General features: G+C 32.6%; 1 protein-coding gene across 5 annotated transcripts; it reads right to left on the bottom strand.

Moving 5' to 3' along the window:
• Positions 1 to 551: 551 nt before the first annotated feature.
• Positions 552 to 18,956, bottom strand: Sugb (Sugar baby). 5 transcript variants are annotated; one of them, XM_053767925.1, is made up of 15 exons: positions 18,854 to 18,956; positions 18,511 to 18,650; positions 17,671 to 17,774; positions 15,011 to 15,149; positions 14,162 to 14,384; positions 13,538 to 13,715; positions 12,431 to 12,624; positions 11,918 to 12,131; positions 11,335 to 11,432; positions 10,055 to 10,208; positions 9,526 to 9,710; positions 8,831 to 9,086; positions 8,039 to 8,250; positions 7,099 to 7,291; positions 552 to 2,918 (listed from the first exon to the last, which is right to left on the bottom strand). In XM_053767925.1, the coding sequence occupies exons 3-15, from the start codon at positions 17,726 to 17,728 to the stop codon at positions 2,857 to 2,859; spliced, it is 2,166 nt and encodes a 721-aa protein (XP_053623900.1). In that variant the 5' UTR covers positions 17,729 to 17,774; positions 18,511 to 18,650; positions 18,854 to 18,956; the 3' UTR covers positions 552 to 2,856. The 5 variants fall into 5 exon arrangements, with proteins under 5 accessions (XP_053623900.1, XP_053623899.1, XP_053623901.1 ...); XM_053767924.2 differs by lacking the exon at positions 18,511 to 18,650 and having other exon boundaries at positions 18,713 to 18,941; XM_053767926.2 differs by lacking the exon at positions 18,511 to 18,650 and having other exon boundaries at positions 18,834 to 18,932.
• Between the last annotated feature and the right edge of the window lie 207 nt (positions 18,957 to 19,163).

Below are 19,163 nucleotides of genomic sequence, written 5' to 3'. Positions count from 1 at the left end.
GCGTTCAGTTGTGACCACTCATATAATAAATAAAATATCAAACTCTCAACAAAAGATTTTGAGAGTCAGAAGAGCAAAGCAACCTTACCTACCGTCCATATCTGACACACGTCTTGCCACTAGATGGCGGTAGGTAGTCGTAAAAGTTATGTTGGATTGGATAGAACTTGAATAAAATCTGACACCACTTATAAGAAGACTTTCAATATTGCTGACAATTTTTTTTATGTTCAGCAGTGCCCACCAACTCAAGCGCGAAGCATACACCTTAGTCGTGTTCGGTATTCGTCTTCTAGTATAAAAAAGCTATAAGCATACACCGAAACTTTAAAATATCACTTGTAAACTCATATATTTCAGAAGATAAGTTAAGTATTCGAAAGCAAACTTTATCGATGCGACACTGATTCACTCACTGATCATCAATATAAAACTAGTATTTACTTCACATAGACAGAGCTGAAATTTGATAGCTATAACGCCTTTAGTTATATCTCGATGTATGAGTATAGGTATCAATAGTCTGTTATGAGGAAATGATAACAACAAAATATTACACTTAGTCTACGTTTATTATATTCGTATACGTAAATACATCTAGTTACTAAAACTATGTAGGAATACATTGGTAAAAATAATACTAGTGTCAGGAAAACTTAGGCACTAATTTATTATTACTGAATAACCTTATACTTACTTATTTAATTGTAAAATGTTATCACGACTTTAAGTTAGTGTTAATAACATTAAATTATAATGAGTACTTATATATAGTATGAGTAGTAATTATAGGCCTATCAGCCTATAATTTCAAATTACACGAATCTACTCAAGATATTGCCCAAAATAAGGGTAGGCGAATGATCTTTTCTTTCCCAAAATGACTTATACTCCTGAGTTGTGATAAGTGATGTGGGGTTAACATTCTAGAGAGACTTTGTAAATTTAGCGCCTCATAATTTAACAAAATCAAAATATTTAATTCAGCATTTAAAAAAGTAAAAAGAAAATGTTTGAATTACACGTTCAATAGTGGTCATAAAATGAAATCTATACTAATAAAAAAAAACTGATGATTTTGATAGATTCAGCTTTCTCTAGCAATACCGATCCATTTTATTTTAATTTATAAGAGCCAATTCATGAAAAATGATTGTTATCCAGAGTCTTAGCACCTTTATTGTACTATAATAATAAAGCCGATGTTTGTAACATCGATTCATAGATTTTTCAAATTTCCATGAGCACTTGTATTTTAATTTATTAAAACTTTATAAAAGTGTTATGATTTTATTTATACCTCTTAATATATAGTCGATCGGATTTCTTATCTAATTGGCCTATTATATTGTTTTATTTTGTAAGTACATAGGTAGAGGTAGGTACCTGAGCTGAGATAAGTACTGCTTTCTTAGTCCCTAATAAAATTATATTACGTACTTTGAAACAAATAAAATATATAATTAATTTAATTGTATCAAATACAATACGGTATTCCACACCATAAAAAATAAATATTTTGTAAATAAATAAATAAATGATAAATTAGTGTCACTTTATTTGATCAATTTTATTAATTAGATATAATCTTATTTTTAGGTCTCGTAGGATTGATTATTGACTCTGAACTAGTGACATCGAAACGATAGCACTGTCATAAAAAGTCATTTAAATTATCATATATATTATTTGACCATATGAATTATTTAATTTTGACATTTAGTTAAACTTTTTCCATATTTCAAGTAAAAAGTCATACTTGAAGTGAATATGAAAACATATTAATATTAAATTTACTAATAAAGAATGACGATATTATTCAAGTGTCATATATGTGTATAAAATTAATACAATATTAAAATTATCTAAACTAATTATCACACTAATTGCAGGAACTTTTGTAGACATACAATAAGTGACCATACACCAAGAAAATCTGAGTTGAAAATCCATCCTAAAGACGATCTACATAACTACAATTTCAATGGGTAATTGATGATTTTGCTACGTTAGCGCTGTAAAATTTCGGTGATTGCTATTGTTGCCCTAAAGAAGGGGACACCTGTGTGTGACCTCCCCAGACCCTTCCTACGCCACTGAGTGGAATACAAAAAACAGTTTATTAGCGAAAGATGTTCTATATCGCTGTCAGAATCTTGTGAATCTATTCAATATTTTACTGGTACTTGTCATCTAATTTTCTAAGGCACTCAGGTCAATGCTTGGTCCCAAATTGTGTGTCATAATGCTATCATAAAATATGGCATGTTAATATTAATGCATTGGAGCAAGGGATCACAGGTATTTTATATCACTAGTAATTTCATATGCGATTGAAGCCAACCTACGATTCAGTTTTACTTAATTTACTAATTAACGTATACTATATTAGCAATAGCCTGCCAGCGGTAGACATTGTGCAAGGGAAATAAGCGACTAATTAAGTTTTGTTCGCGACTTTGTATGCGCGTAAAAATTCTCGTTCCCGTGGGATGTTTGGAAATCATTTTTGGTCTGTATAGCCGAATTCCAACTTCATAGGTCCAGTAGTTTCGGCGTTGCATTGTCTGTCAGTCAGCTGTATATAATAATTTTATATATCATTCCATACAATAATTGTATGTATTTATCTGTTCTTAATAATAATTTAAGAATAATTGTTGTTATGGCGATTTAAGCAAAATGCACTCAAAGTACTACATATCACATATTAAATCTAAGTTCACTCATCTATGTTTGTAGCCAGTGTATTACGTTTTTTTATATTATATACTATCGATTGAAGGTAGTTTTAGAGATTCTTTAGTTTATTTGATTATTGAGGGGACTTAAATTTTCTGGTAAAATATATCTCTTCTAGTCATCAAGCATGTGGACGGCATCTTGCGGTTTTTCATATTTCATCACAGAAGCGTAACCTGAAAAAAATGTGTAATTAATATATAGTTAGGTTCAAGCTATTATAATAATAGAGTATATGAAACCTCGGGAGTTGAATCTCAAAGGAACTATCCTTACTAATCGTAAAAAATCTGTAAATTGAAAAGGTATTACGATGAAATTATCTTTGAGGCACGAAGCCTTTGAACGACAACTAAATGTGATTAGAGAATAACAGTTTCTCTTCAATGTTTATTGCTTTTTTGTGCGTATTATTAGATATTTATAATAGTAATTGGTGAGAACACGAATATGTAAAGCACTCGATATGCAATTTTAATAATAAGACCTAGATACCTATCTAGGTACTTCATATTTCATTTTATTTCACGTTAATGGTTTGTTTTCCAAGTGAAATATATAAATAAATTAGTAGTATTAGTATACCTATAAATGTATTAGGTAGTTATAATAATAGTATAGTAGTTTTTGTTAACGAGTTACCTCAAATTAATATTGAAGATCATAAGTGTATATGTAAGTATAGGCTTGTTTTATCGACACAAGCAAGATTATGATTTTATTACCATAATTAAAGATAATCTATTTACTGCTGTTCTTAATAAGAGATAAGTATAACGACTCGTTCACACTCGATTAGTTCATTAGAATTTTTATTAAGAAAGGTTAAATTAATAATTGAAATAAATTATCGAATAATTATGACAATTAAACTAATTCATTGCTGTTCACGTTACGTTTCACGTTATGTATGCAAGTAAATTTAGCTTGGTTTTGTATGTAACGTCATCTACTTAAATACAACCAAAGAAGACGCATATAGTCTCATGTTGCGTGCACGGGAGAAGTCTGTTGCATGAAAAGTTGCATGCAAGCAATCAGCTTTCTAACACGTGATGACGTGACGATTAGGTATAAATACAATAGCTGTTGCCGGCGACTCCGCCCGCGAGACAAAGTAGTATGTCTCTGTCCACTCCAGCTCTTTAATCTCACATCCTCACACTAAAAGCTCAATCTCGTTTGACGTGAAAAAAGGACAAATACTCTCACAAAACATTATTTATTAGGGATATAATGGATTTTGATACGTAATTTTTTTATAAATAAGATTATAACTTGAGGAAAAGTACCTAACTTAAAAAAAAGAAATGTTGCAGTTTTGGTACATTAAAATAAGGTGTTTCAAAACTGGAGGTATCATACACTTTTTAATAAACGAACGAACATACATACCTACATTCATTCGTTAAGTAAGGTAGTTATAGTTATGAAGTGTATAATTATGAACATGCTTTAATGTCGTGTCGCCATGAAAGATTTTATGATGGTGGAACGCTATCTGATAATGAGAAATTATATAAAGTTTCGTTAGCTCAGAACACGATTATAACAGAAACATATTTTGGACGGGCAAGCGTGTGAAGTATTTTTGAAGGTTAAAAAAATACCTAACATAATTTACTCGTGTTATAGCTAGCAGTGGTATATTTGTTGTACCTAATAAGTACTTGTATTTTCCTTATTGCACTTTTTGGAAAAATATATTCACTATTCTCATTGCAGAAATATATCATTGATATAAATATATAATAAATGTATCTATATCAATGCGGAAAATTCAATTGGAAAACTGATATTTGTCTTTTAGAGAATGGTAACTGTATTGTCAATTAGATAGGATCTGTGGATCCAGAACTGCTGATGTAATTAAAAATTGCGAATTACCGGGTAACCATATGGTACCGGGTATTCATATGAATGCGATATTATTTTCAGTTGAAAACTGCTACTTACTATTTAAAACTGCTTTCTTTTCCCGAGATCTAGTCAAAGGCAAGGAACATTCGCAGACTATCTTAGTAATATTTATATAAAAGAATAATGATCTTGGCTTATCTTTTGCATTTTTTTAGAACATATAAATGTTTTCTTCACTTTTCCTCTTTAAATATGTACAGTACCTATACTTTGCAAGATTATTGGCTTATAACTGATTAGGCACCTGAAGGTGCCAACATATGATTTTTTTGAAATTCTAGCAAATTAAATAATGTTACTTGATAGACGGAAATCGGCGCACAGGCATAAGGAGAAACACAGATGAGGGATTTTCTACGTGGATTTTTTTTATGAAAATGTGGCGTTATTTTTTTTGTCAAATAAAGAAATTTATCATTACATATTGTGTTATTAATTTGGCTAAATAATAATAGTAATAAATCAGAGCAGAGATCAGATTTTTATGGTTTATTTTTGGAATGTAACAAATGCCTAATTATGTCAGCTTCGATATAGTCCAGCTATGTATGCTCTATATGTGTTATTCCTTCGATAACATCATAAAGTAACAACATTCATAATAATGTTGGCGATTGACTGCGAAATAAAAGTAAGACGCCATCATTACTCAAACTGCTATACCTAGTAACGAAGCGGGCTAAATTAAAATAACTTCAATAAAAAATCAAACTTCGTAATAAATAAATAATAATAATAAATCAAACTCCAGTTTTGAAAGGTTACTTATATATTTTTAAAATCGGTTTTATTTTTAGGTACACAATATCAATGACATAATATATATGGAATAATATGCTGAAAACATTATCAAAGTATTAAGTACACAATAAAATATTAGTAAAATAAATGCGTTATGAAAGTGTAATGTAGTTTTTGAATAATCCATTATCAATAATGGGCATTATATAAACAATCTTAAATATTAAGTTTTTAAATATTATTCTTACTACTTTTACGTATCTTATTAAAATCCGAATAAGTTATAATTTAATTGAGGTATACCATAAATTCGTACATTGGATAAATTCTTCCCAAGAAGGGTTGACGTCAAGCAAGCGGCCGGTTGTAAAATCAAAACTGAATCTTCAAAATGTAAGGTTGTTTTCGATAAAACTCGGGAGCTACGTACTTTGCTGCCCCGAACGAAACCAACATGCGAAGATAGGGAGATATTGGCCTAATTTTCAGCATAAGAAATTGAATATGAAAGAATATTTTTGACAATGGAAAAAATATATTTACGTATGCTTTGTAAACGTTGCATATCATGTGGCAATAACCATATTAAGAACTATTTTATAACCATTTTGGTCATGTAATTTGGCAACATCTTTCCTAATAATGATAGCGTAAATCAAAACATTTAACCTAACTGATTCATCTTTTTTTTACTTACACTTATGGGTTAACAAATGAAATAACAGTCAAAAAGTGAAATGAATCCGTTTGTCTCACAAACTTGTCATTGTATCATTTCGAGTAGTCTTTAAGCTAAATTATTTTTTATATTTCGATATTTACAGGGTTACACCATTTGTGATGCAACCTATCCTATATTTAAATTCCAGGGACCATAAAAAGCCGAAACTATACAAATTCAACAACAAAACCTTTGTAAAAAAATGTAAATAACAAAATCACAGCCCAATTTTAGAAAAATACAATTTGTAATCTTTTTATTCACTTATAATCTATCGATATTGATAAGTAAATTAAATAAACAATTAATAGCCAAAGCTGGCGTTAAAGACGAGGAAAACAAATGAGAACTCGACATAGCAACCGAATAATAACTGTACAGAATCTGATTCCAATTCCAAAATATACTGTATACTTATCTATGTCGGTGTTAATAAGTATACATATTGACATACTTGTATACATATACGTCGAATAACTAAGATACATATTAAAAATACCAACGTTTAGTAGAATAAATCGTACATATCATGAAATTTAATTATAATTATTTTCATGATCCAATATCTATCGTTAATAAACCTTTTAATTTTAGGCTGAAATTGTTTTAATTTACTGGGAAAATACTTCTCAAATTTATTACTATGATTTGTTTTGTTTCTTATGAAATATTAATAACATACGTCATATATTTGATATATAATATTTGATAACATACGTCATTATTATTTTTATGCCCACCGTTGAACATACGTTAGTACACAATTTTCGTTATCTCTACATGAACATTGCAATAATATGCCATTAAAGTTTTATCCAGACTGTAAAAAGAAATAGAAGATAGTAATCTAAGCCTTAATTCATACTTTTCTCAACAGATTAGAAAAAATACGGAATTAGTCTCAGCCTGAAAATAATAATCGTAGTCATAAAATGTTACATTATAGACATTAGCAGATTTTTAATTATTTTTACCTTGCGTAATGGCGATTTGTTGTATTTTGTCTTTGAGCAACCATTGGGCTGCCGCGTGGATCAACCCCAGGACTAAAGCGCCGACTCCGAACCAGCGGAAGGTCGACCAGCCATCGAGTACTCTGTACATATGACCGCCAATAAAACTACCCAGCGAAACACCAACGCCTTCGAAAATCGCTCCAACTAAACCCTGTAACAAAAATTAAATATGAAAATAACACGGAGAACGATACGCAAAATGTACAACATTTTTGAAGGTAGGTTTTATTAAGGCTTTACCTGGCCGCACACTAGTGCAACCGACGCATTTTTATCTATTTACTTTAATTGCAAAAATATAAACTAATTTGACATACGCTACACTACATAAAGGATTTTGTTAGAGTGTTGTATTACTTTCCTACTTTTAATAATCACGTAAAATGTACACGGGAAGATTAGATCCAGGAATTACACAAAATATGACATGAAGTTTTTACTACATTTCCAAAGACGCGAAATCCTTTGGCATAGAAAGCTGAATGCGTTTACGCGTTCCTGAACAAGGGTTTGACAGACGGACAACTAAATGAGCAAGGATTCCGTTTTTCTTTTTTACGTACGTACGTAACGGGACTCTAAAATGTGATAAAAGTACGGCTATAACAATAATTAGTTACATCACAATGTGGAGATCATGATCAGATCGGCATTACATCTTCTAAAGACTGTAACTATAGGAATCGTATATAGTATAGTATATTAATATATCTATAATATAACTAGATGGAACGGACGTAATTTTTGTAGTACAAAAAAAGATAATAGCTGGTATAACAGATACCAGCAAATTATCTTTTTGTGTTGGTATCTGTTGTTTAGGCAACTTAGTATAAAATACTTGGAATAAAAATGTAACTGACGAGATGTAAATTTAGTAGTACATAAAGATACTTGCCTGAACTGTTGTCTCGGCACCAGGAGGAGCTACTATATTGGCGTATGACGTCATAGTGGGATAGAACATGCCAAAAGTGATGCCTTGGAACATCTCAATGGGTAGAACAAGCCAGGCGTTGGTCAAAAATGAGTAGAGAATGAACCGAACTCCGAAGGCGAACAGCACCAGGCTCATCATGTTGGTATGTCCTACTTTTTTTAAGATGTAGCCTAAAATGGAAATATTTGTCAACAGATTTCACTACAGACACAATATAGAAGGCCTCAGAAGAAATATAAAGGGGTGGAGCTTATTTCGTTTCCCGTTTGTAAGGGCGGAGCGCAAAGAAACTGCTTTAACAGTCGTCTGCCTCAGCCCCGGGTATCGTCACACACTTTTATTAGAGAAATGATAATAAAGTGTCTCCTCTTTGTTTTGGCTTTGTGGATATCGTCCTAGTCTTACTAAGGTTAATATCACATTCACATAGATTTTTATACTAAAAATAACTGGGTTGCACTCCGGGAGTGCCGGCAGAAGCGAAAACTTGAATATTAACGTTGTGCATTTTTGACATTTTACGAATTTTTCAATCTGGGTCACGTGTCTTGACGCGAGTTTAACACTTTTTACCCAAAAGAGCACCACGCCGCTAAAGAAGTTTTCACTTTAAAAACTTTATTTTATAAAAGTATCCAATTTGTGAATGTGTCATTAACCTTAGTACTTACACTTTATATTTGGGGCTTTCGACATCTGAATTCGGACGTAGCTGACGTACCTAAATAAATAAGTGTAAATTCAACGAACCTGAGACAAACATGAAGGGAATCTCGCCAAGGAAGGTCTGTATAGCGCTGACTAGTCCTTGAAGTGTCTTTATATAGTCCGCCCCGTCGCAGGTCAAACCCGCAATATCTTCTAGATGCCAAAACAAGAATTGCCACAACAATCCTGTGCACAAACCCACGCCAATAGTCCACAGTATGAACACGAATGTAGGTAATGAAGACAACAAGGTGCCTACGTCGGCGAGGATGTTCATTGATATTTTTGTGGACTCATTCTGAAAACAAAATCTATATAAATATCAACTGTAGTAATGTACAGTCTGTCTGTAAAGAGTTGAAAATAAACTAGGCTGCTGTTTCCTTTTGACTGGTAACACTGGACGTTTGTAAGCCAATCATGACCATTTTATTTGGTATTGCAATGGTAAAGATGCGTTTCCTACACTTTATACACAGACTGTGCTATGTTCCGCTGCCGAGATAAAATGGACGCAGCGATTTTGGTCATAGATTAGGTAATATTGGATACGGACATACTTTTATGCTACCTTTTGTTACAATGTAACATGTAGGTGGGGCTTGTAGGGCTAAATACCAATAAATATCAATTATTTTTCGTTATAACGGCAAGGAAAGGCAAGGAAAGGCCCAGTAATGGGACACAGTTTAATAAAGGAAAATACTAATAAAAATAATTAGATGTTTGTGGGTTACCTTAACGAAGCACGACACGATGACGTCACCGCACATAAAAACGAACATGAGTATGAAAGCGATAGCGTAGTTCTTGTAAGCGCCGTCGCTCATGAGGTCTATAAGAGCGCCAGTAGTCAATGAGAATATTCCCCACCCAACGGAACCCCAAAGTCGCTGCTTGCCGTATTGATCCACTCTGTCACCTAAAAATATCATATTCATTATAGCCATATATGTGGCCTTCAAGTTTAGCAACTATTAGTTCTGTTTATACCGTTAATATATGTATGTATGCTAACTATGCGATTACCAAGGATTCTCGACTCTCATACTCGCGTGTTCCCGGTAGCATTAAGGACTGTGACGCCGCAAAGCTCGTGCTCAGTGTAAAAAATAAACCTCAAAATGTTGTAGATTCGGCTGTTCCTTGGGAATGCTGTTGTTGCCTATCAAGGGTACCAAGGTCCCTTAGTTGCTTCGTACGACATTTGAAGGAGGATATTAGAGCCTTATTCTAGGGCGGAAGCAGAAGCCAAACCCCACATACCGAGGACGTTGAAACATATAGCGTCCGCGAAGGTGACAACGACCGCTTGTCCGATCCAACTAATGATCATCATAGCGAAGAACAACCAAAATTCTGTGGTGTACTGCGATTCGCCGTTTGAGCTTTCAGATCCCGCTTCTAGTAGCTCGTTCAGCTGAAAATACACGATATGGATTAATCACGATTATCATCATGACTGGTGAACGAGTTTATGTGACTACTTTTAAACTTTCGCGTTGCATAATTATATACTAAAGAACAGATATTAAACTCGCACACGGACCTTTGTAACAAGGTCCGAAACGTATGGGAAATAAAAAGATATGTGCGCGGTATAAAGGTATGTGATCTAAAGATCCTAGTTTTTAATCAAACTCATACTATATCGACGTGAGAGGTACGATAAGGATGCTAATAGATTACTTAATCTATACTATTATTATAAAGAAATAAGCGTTTGTGCGTCTGTGAGTTTGTATGATTGAGGAGTGAAATCTCCGAAACTACCGAACCCATTTCAAAAATTCTTTCACCATTAGAAAGGTACATTCTCTAAGATTGCTATAGGCTATATATTACGCTATATAGGCACGGGAGCTAAGCCCCGGGTATCTAGTACCTATTATATAATACAAAATCATATGTTTCAGATGACGAAACCTGTGCTGTGATTGTCAGCCTTAGTGTATGATTAGGAAAATACCAATTCTTGGCAACGCATCTTTATAATCATTGTTAAAAAAGTAATAGAGAACTGGACAAGGAATCGGTAAAAAATATGTTATAATAAGATACACAATTAATAAAATCTTGCGGATTTTCAGACAGAAAGTTCATTTCCTGCCAATGTACGATTAGTAAGATTTAATATCGCCCAAAATATTGTGCATTACTTTTTGTTATAATTTTTGAAATTCTTTGGTTATTGATGTTTATTTCACTAATGATTCTATTCAAATTGTGAGATTCATATCAAAAGTTTGGCCGGTTTTCTATTGCGTTACATCTACGCTAAGCAATGACACAGATATGAAGAAGATAAAAAACGTAGTGGGTTATGACCCACCACGCGGTTAATCACAGTTTTATTCACATTCACAAAATATTCTCATTGAAAAATCCCAACTAATATTATAAATGCGAAAGTAAGTTTGTATGTTTCCCATTTTCCTTTAACAATCGCTAGTTAAGCCTGTATGTATTAAAACAAAATTTATAATAAAAATACATAGAGCATAGGCGACTTATAATTATTTCAATATAAATGCAACGATACTTACCACTGAGTTATCACAGATAATTTTGCAAATTGGGTGGAAAAGTTCTATTTCCTTTTGGTACTGGGGCTTCGATACACAATTTGGGTAGTGAATGGAGCCTGAAAAAAAATTGTTTCCTTATTACTTGGACAAGATTCGGACTAGTAAGACTGCCGCCGTCTATATGGCCTAATGGTCATCATGCCAGACTGCTATATTGGACTTCCTGGTCAGGTCAAGATGGAAAATAATATTTTATAAAATGACCTGGTTCTAATTAATTTCTTCTATATTCCTAAAGTAATATAACATAATCCTTCCAGACTTCTTTAGCTTTGGAAGGCGTAGGCACACCTTTACCCAGACGTGAGCTAAGGGTAAAAATTTTTTTTGTAATTTTAGTAAATAAAAAGTTATACACAACTAGCGACCCGTCCCGGCTTCGCTCGAATAAAAATATAATAAATTATACATCTAAACCATCCTCAGGAATCACGCTATTTATTCGTGAATACCGCATCAAAATCCGTGTAGTAGTTTTTGAGTTTACCGCGAACAGATAGGCTCGGCAGTTGTTTTATAATTATTTAAGGATAACGCTTACCATCAGGCATCGTAATATGTTTGAGCTGCGTGAACATACAGCTACCTTCCGTCAAGGTTGTCGACAACGCCACTGTGCCGACGAATGACAAATTGGTAGGTAATGCTTTGCCTGACACGGTCCTAGCTGCGCACGATTTTGTGACGTCAGCGCCCCACGATTCACATATCTCCATTAGCCGCCACGGTGCGGAATTACCGAGGTCACATACTGCCTGAAAATTTGTGTTTTTTTATACTACTATACTGTTAGCGGCTGGTCTCGGCTTCGCTCGGGTAAAACCATAATAAATTATTCACATAAACTTTCCATTTGAACTCAATCTATTAAAAAACAATCATCGAAATCTAAGCATCAAAGATCGTTAAAGATCTAAAGGACAGACAGACAGACAGCGGGAATCGACTTCGTATCATACTATGCAGTGAAGCAAGCAAACAGGTTTACGGCCTACCTCATGGTAAGTGGTCACCAATGCCTTCAGCACCTAGGGTGATTTATGTATTTATTTACCTGACACTGATAGTTTTGTATCGTCTTCCAATCAGTCCCGGACACATTGCACACTTGGTAGTTAAGCACTTCATCCACACATGTCATTTTGGCAACGACGTCTTCCGTAAAAGTGGGTAGCTGTTCACAACTCAGACTGCAAGAATCGTTGAGAACTGCATGGCTTTTTCTGCAGCGAGGTATGAATTCATAACCTATTCAAATAGGAAAGATTTTACAAAAATATTTTTTTTAAACAAGATTTTTATGACATGTGTTTTTGTATTCAGAACGTGACAGAAAAATCATGTTCGTGTAGTAAACCTCTTGGTTCCCAAGTCGGGTGCTGATCCTGGGTGCACCATCAGGTCATATGTATCATAATTAAGCTTTGTCATCCAAACACAACAACGTACAAAATTTCAGCTTCGAAGATTCCATCTGAACACCTTTCATAAACACACAAGAAAGTTTTTATTGAATATACTTGTAAAACTAAGTCATTATAAAAATTAATATTTTCGCTATTTATCTCATTAATTGTCCACAAAAGAATCCTGTTGAAAGAAGTTGACAACTACAACGTGAGTGATCTGTTATACATGTTGTTTGATGTTGATAGCTTTACGCAATATTGAAATGCAAAGTTAGGTCGATTATGAAAGTTAGTAAGAAATAAAGGTATAGCAATTAATATCAAAATCAAATTATTTATTCAGAAATTAGGCCTTAGACTGCTGAGAAGAAATGCCGAAAGAAACTCATTCAAACAGTGTTGGTCCATATTATGCCAGAAGGGCTTACCATTTTTTAAATATAAATTTATGTATAATTTTTTATCAGTAATATAACAATGTATAACAATGTAAGTACACAATAAAGTACATGGTCAAAAGATATACTGAAACATATTATGATTGTGATCAAGTGCTGATGAAGGAATAAAATATATATATATATATATATATATATATATATATATATATATATATATATATATATATATATATATATATATATATATATATATATATATATATATTGGTTATATATATATAACAAAATTAAAAATAATATTGGTTATATATATATAAAAAAAAATCAAACAAAACTTTTAATATGTCTTACCGTCTAAAGCAACATTGGAGGCGACTATATGCACACAGCCATCTTTCTCAGTAGCGTTAGCGAGTACCACAGAATACCGTAAACTTTCCCCATTTGTGTACTCGTAGCAATATTCAGGTATGTGCCAATGTTCGCACACTGTCTGCCACATGTTGGCCGAAGACATGTCGCAGTCCATCTGTGAAGGTCAATCATTATTAATTACAATGGAATTTATAATTTCACAACGGAAAAACATGTTTGATGATTTTTGGTAATCCTCAGAATCTACATTCTCATAATTTAGATGACTATACGTATGGGTCATTATTTATACGTATTTAAATATTTTTTTATCATAGGTTTAATTATTTTTACTAGTGTAGTTATGTGTTATATTTTTGTCTAGTAACAACTGATAGTGCTGTAGGTAGGTCATAAAGTAAGTTTGTTTGTTTGTCACCTCTTAATTCACGCTTTATTTGCTCAACCAATCTTCTAGAAAATTTGCATTCATGTAGTTTGAATTACGTAGGATAAAAGGTACTTACAGGTATCAATCTCGGAAAAATAACTTACCCATGACAAATTCACAGTCGGCGAAGTCGGTATAAAAATTGTAACAAATAAATAAAACTGACTCACATCACAGGATGCAGTCATGTTTGAATCCAAGTTCGCGAGAGAGGTCGCCTTGCAGTGGTCCATCACTCCGTCCTGCATGCAACTCCTCAGCACCGTGACACCATCGCCGCAGTCCAACTCCACGAGCGCGCTTGGCGAACTCCCAGGAATGAAGTATATTGCGGAGAAACTAACTATTGTCACTATTTGGAATAGTATAAAAATGAGCTTCTGTATTCTGAACCTGAAATTTTACTTTGTTTGTAATAACTTTAATTTAAAAAATAGTTTATTATTTCATCCTCAAATTAATTATAAATAATCCAAGAAAGACACGTGTCCAACGGCGGACTTATCCCATTTAGGGATTTATCAAATTAGTTTCTAATAAATTATCCGTGTTATCCAAAAATAATTATTATTTACAAACACTTTTTTGGTCCATTTAAAAACTTGATAACAAAATTTGGAAGATGTATTGGAATTAGCATTAATGGTCAATAACCCTTTGTAATTAATGTTAGCACGGAGATGTTAGCATGAAATGATATTTTAACAAACTGTTTTCAAGAGGTTGATTTTTAAAAACAATTGAGTGACATGTCAGTTATTCAAACAACTGCAAACAAGCTATAATATTAATAATTTTGGTTCATCTAGTTATGAAATACAACAGTAAAAAGTGGAGGGGAGACAACGGAGAATCTTTCTTTAATTATTTGTTATTATGTTGTTATTTAAAAAAACATAAGATTGTTCGGTTTAGCTTCGATCGATCACAACCACTATATTTTTCAAGTAGAAGGGGGAAGCTTAGTAGAAATTGTTTCCAAGAAAGACTTGAGCGATCCAGTTGAACAATGAACATACCTGTCAGCAATAACACCAAACAAGGGTTTTGCGATCAGTCCAAAAATTGGCAGTACAGTGTAAATAAGGCCAACAGTTGCTGATGTGAATCCTAACTGCCGGGCATATGTTGATAGATAAGGTACCAATGGTGCTGTGCCTGGAAAGACAATCACAGATTTAAGTTAAATTCAAATGGATTTTTCATCTCTCTCATCTGAGAGATTTTCCGGTTTTTTCCTCAGCCGTGTGTCGTCGGAAACCAGGGTCCGCTTTCCTTTTGCGTCTCCACATTGCACAGTCGTTTATCGGACCTCTTCAAATTGATTTTTCATCATTTGCAGCCTAAATCAACCGACAGCTGGGTATAGGCCTCCCCTTTTTCGCGCCACTACCTAGTCTTGTGCAAGTCTCACCCACCCATCGCTTTCCCGTCACAGAAACGATGCCATCAGGGCTGGTGGTCTGGTGGCCAAATTAACTTATATTCTGAACGTTGACACATTATTATGTTTTAATGAAAAGTTACACATATCCTGCCGTTGGGCACATTAATAATTCAATGTATTTAATTGATACTTCGTCATTTATTATGAATCAAAGAAAGTACATGCGTTTACAAATTACAGTACATCATATTTGTTATCTTTAAGTCAAAGCAATGTCAAATTTATAATAATATCGAATTTTAAGTGTGTATTTTTAAAAATCTTAACTAATATCATAAATGCGAAAGTAAGTTTGCACTTTACGTGCTTAAGCAATCTTCTTGAAATTGCATACACGTAGTTTAAAGTACGGAGAAGGACATAGGGTACTTTTGTCCCGAAATTCTGCAGCTAGTATACAATACATATACTTTAATAAACAAACCTAATTTTTTATTAATATTTTTTGTTAAAAATATATAAATAATAAGGTATACATAATATAGTAAGTGTTTTTTCTGCTAAAAAATACAATATAAATTCATCTAACTATCAGAGTGGCCATGTGCGCTGTTATCACTTCTCCGGCAATAATTTGATATGATAGTAGATATCAGATACATGACTGTAGCAGGGACAATAGTTCAAGCGATATCCAATGCTTAAATATTTACGTCGTTAGTTTATCCAGTTTTATTTTTATCTGATGAAATAATAGGACATCTCAATTGATCTGTAACATGGCGTAAATGTCTACACAAATAATGTAATATCTGGAATTATACTTCATTATTGATCTACACAGGCACCGTAGTTTAGGATGGGTAAAATAAAAGTCGACGTATGCATTTTGCATACATCGACTTAAAAAGATTCGACAAGAAATGGCAAGCGAACACCGAGGACAGCGGAAGAAGTTGGAGAGGCTTTTGCTCATCAGTGGGACTTAAGTAGCTAGATAACAAATTGATCTATTAGGAATAGAATATTTGTTAAGTGTACATTTATAATATCATATTTTAGAAAAAGTATTAATTACTATTTTTATCAATAGCTTTAACGGCAATCATGATTTAAAATTTCACAAATTCGAAAGGATATAGGCAATGATAGGGGGCACAGATAGCGAAATATATTAGTTGAATTAATTGCAAAATTAGTCTTTTATAGTCTTACACTACAATAAGTTTCATTCTAAATAAAGATTAAATTAATTCACATCAATTAGGTATTCCATAAAATAACTGAACTGATAACCAAATCTTGACCGGAAAATGTTTTCATATAATTTGATTACACTAACAGGATAATAACTCTCTGATTCATAAATCTCATCTTTATTAATACAATCAAAATTATTATACTGATACATCATTCATACTATGAACATACTCATTAAATAAATCAAATAAAATGGAAACAGTAAAAACCATTGTAATGGTGAGTCTTGCAACCATAACAGTAATATGTATTATATATAAGTGGACCTACTGTTCTGTCAAAAATTGCATATTAAATCAACTCTAAATAAACTAATTTTCTTTAAAATAGGTAATATCTATGGAGCAATCCATATGTAAATCTTTGCACTTTTTCTAATATTCAATTTGGTGAAGACTAGACCTATCAATTATTATTATTTATTACTTCAAGGGAAGAAATGGAACTGTGCCATTATTTATTCTAACAGACCATTACAAAAAGCAAAGTATATTAAAATTAAAGTACCTATACTGTGTGTACAATTAAACTACATAAAAATAATATGATGTTAGATAACTTGAAGAGGAACAATTAGTTCATTACCCTACTTCCATACTAATATTATAAATGTGAAAGTCTGTCTGTTACACCTTCATGGCTAAACCACAGGACCAATATTGAAATAGAAATATTGTTAAAGAAGTTAAACATTTAAAAAACCTAGTAGCCGGCTACTTTGTTTTTAAAATCAATCCCTAAAGTGCTCTGATTGTGAATGTTTGTATGAAAATACACATTGTGTGAGCAGAGCCATGAGCAATCACATGTTTGCTACAAGTATGTGCTACAATTGTAACTTGATAATGATTTGCCATTGCCAAAATTATTTGAATATGACATCATGAGACATCACGGACATCATGTCTTTGCAACTTGAATTGGGAATACCTTTCTTCATGAATTTGAGAAGCTGCTTCTCTCAAGTCAGCTTAGCTAATCCAAATAGTGTAGGTTCTTTCTATATTATCTCAAAATAAGTGATATAATTACCTGCATTGAACAGGAAAAAATGCCCTTTTATGGGCAGTAGCTTCTTGTTGACTTTCATTTCCTTTGGCAGTATTTATACTCCAATAAATACTTGATATATTATTCTGAAAAGTAATTAAAATCATTAAACACCTTTTATTGCAACTAAAAAATCATGGTGTATAATAATAATCTTGGGGTATAATATTTTAAACACAAAATACTTTAAATCCACATTGACATAGGCACATAAATGTCTACCTCATCATAATCATAAATTGTACTCCATAGTGACAAGTACCATTATATATGGTGGGATGAAATTTATGACCAAATTTCTTGGGACTTTTAAAGGCATTTTATATCCTTTGAGTTTTCTCTAAGTGTATAATACTAATAAATATACAAATTATAGGTAAAAAGGTACAGTAACAGTACAATATTAGCTTTTCAAGCCCTTATAAGCCAAATTGTCAACAAATAATTAACACAGTGCCATGAACACTATTTAAACAAAGATTAGATAGGTATCATGTAGCTGCTATATCTGTAGAGCCTTGGAACTTTTATTAACAATTTTGTAAATGGGTTTCTTAATTTGATTGTAGATGATTTTTTGGATAGAATTTGCTTCCTATAAAGAGAAAATTGTACATAGGTTAAACTACTTATTTCATTAGTACCTATGTATGAAACTATTTGCTAGTAGATAGTGTTAGCCTTAAAAGCTATGTCTGAAGCTTTCAGGAGACTTGTGTGTCAATAACACAATATGGAAGAATTTGAATGTCTATGACTAAATATTATTAAGCAATTGTGAGAGCACGGAAAGATTTTCGGAGGTTAAATCTTTGAATGAACCTGATTGATTTTAATTGAAGAGTAGCACAGCACGTGTGTGAGCCTCGATTGACCGGTCTTTAAGTACGTCGGTACTTATAATGGGAATAAAAGTAAAAACAGTATCATATAATGTCACTTGAATGACTGCAGCAAGTTTTCTAAAACAAGTTATTATTACATTTATAATTGTAATGAAACTTAAAAAATATTTTCTACACACTTGTTGTGTTGCGAACTGCACTATGTAAATTTATTTATCGCACTAAGCAAAACGAATAAAAAATCTCAAATTTAGGTTATTAATTTGATTAAATTATCAACGTTATCACATTATTTACGACCATGCAATTTCGAAACCAACTTTGTCCGTAACTTTCATCTCTTTTTCCAACCTATTCGTATCACAAATCACAAGTTTCCTTCGCAGTTCCGTTTCTCAGTTTGATTTTGTTTTGACTTTGACATCATGACAACACTGACAAGACAGACTGCCATATTATTGCCACAATATATCTTCGATTTACCAATTCCCAATATTACGCAAAGGTCGGCGCAGATGGCACTACTGGTCCATTAGGGTTAACAAACATTGCCAATGGAGGCAAAAAGCGCCAATTTTCAATATTTTTTTATATTCATATTTTTTTATTTTCTTCGCAATCGTGGTGCGT

The sequence above is a fragment of the Plodia interpunctella genome, chromosome Z (assembly GCF_027563975.2).
Source record: "Plodia interpunctella isolate USDA-ARS_2022_Savannah chromosome Z, ilPloInte3.2, whole genome shotgun sequence".
Taxonomy (NCBI): Eukaryota; Metazoa; Arthropoda; class Insecta; order Lepidoptera; family Pyralidae; genus Plodia; species Plodia interpunctella.
This window is presented reverse-complemented; position numbering and strand designations above follow the sequence as displayed.

Coding starts and splice junctions, on each gene's coding strand:
- Sugb (XM_053767925.1), bottom strand. CDS start 17,728: ATGAAAGTCAACAAGAAGCTACTGCCCATAAAAGGGCATTTTTTCCTG. Junction 15,150..17,670: donor TTTTTTCCTGTTCAATGCAG/GTAATTATATCA, acceptor TTGTCTTTCCAG/GCACAGCACCATTGGTACCT. Junction 14,385..15,010: donor TTTGGTGTTATTGCTGACAG/GTATGTTCATTG, acceptor GTAAAATTTCAG/GTTCAGAATACAGAAGCTCA.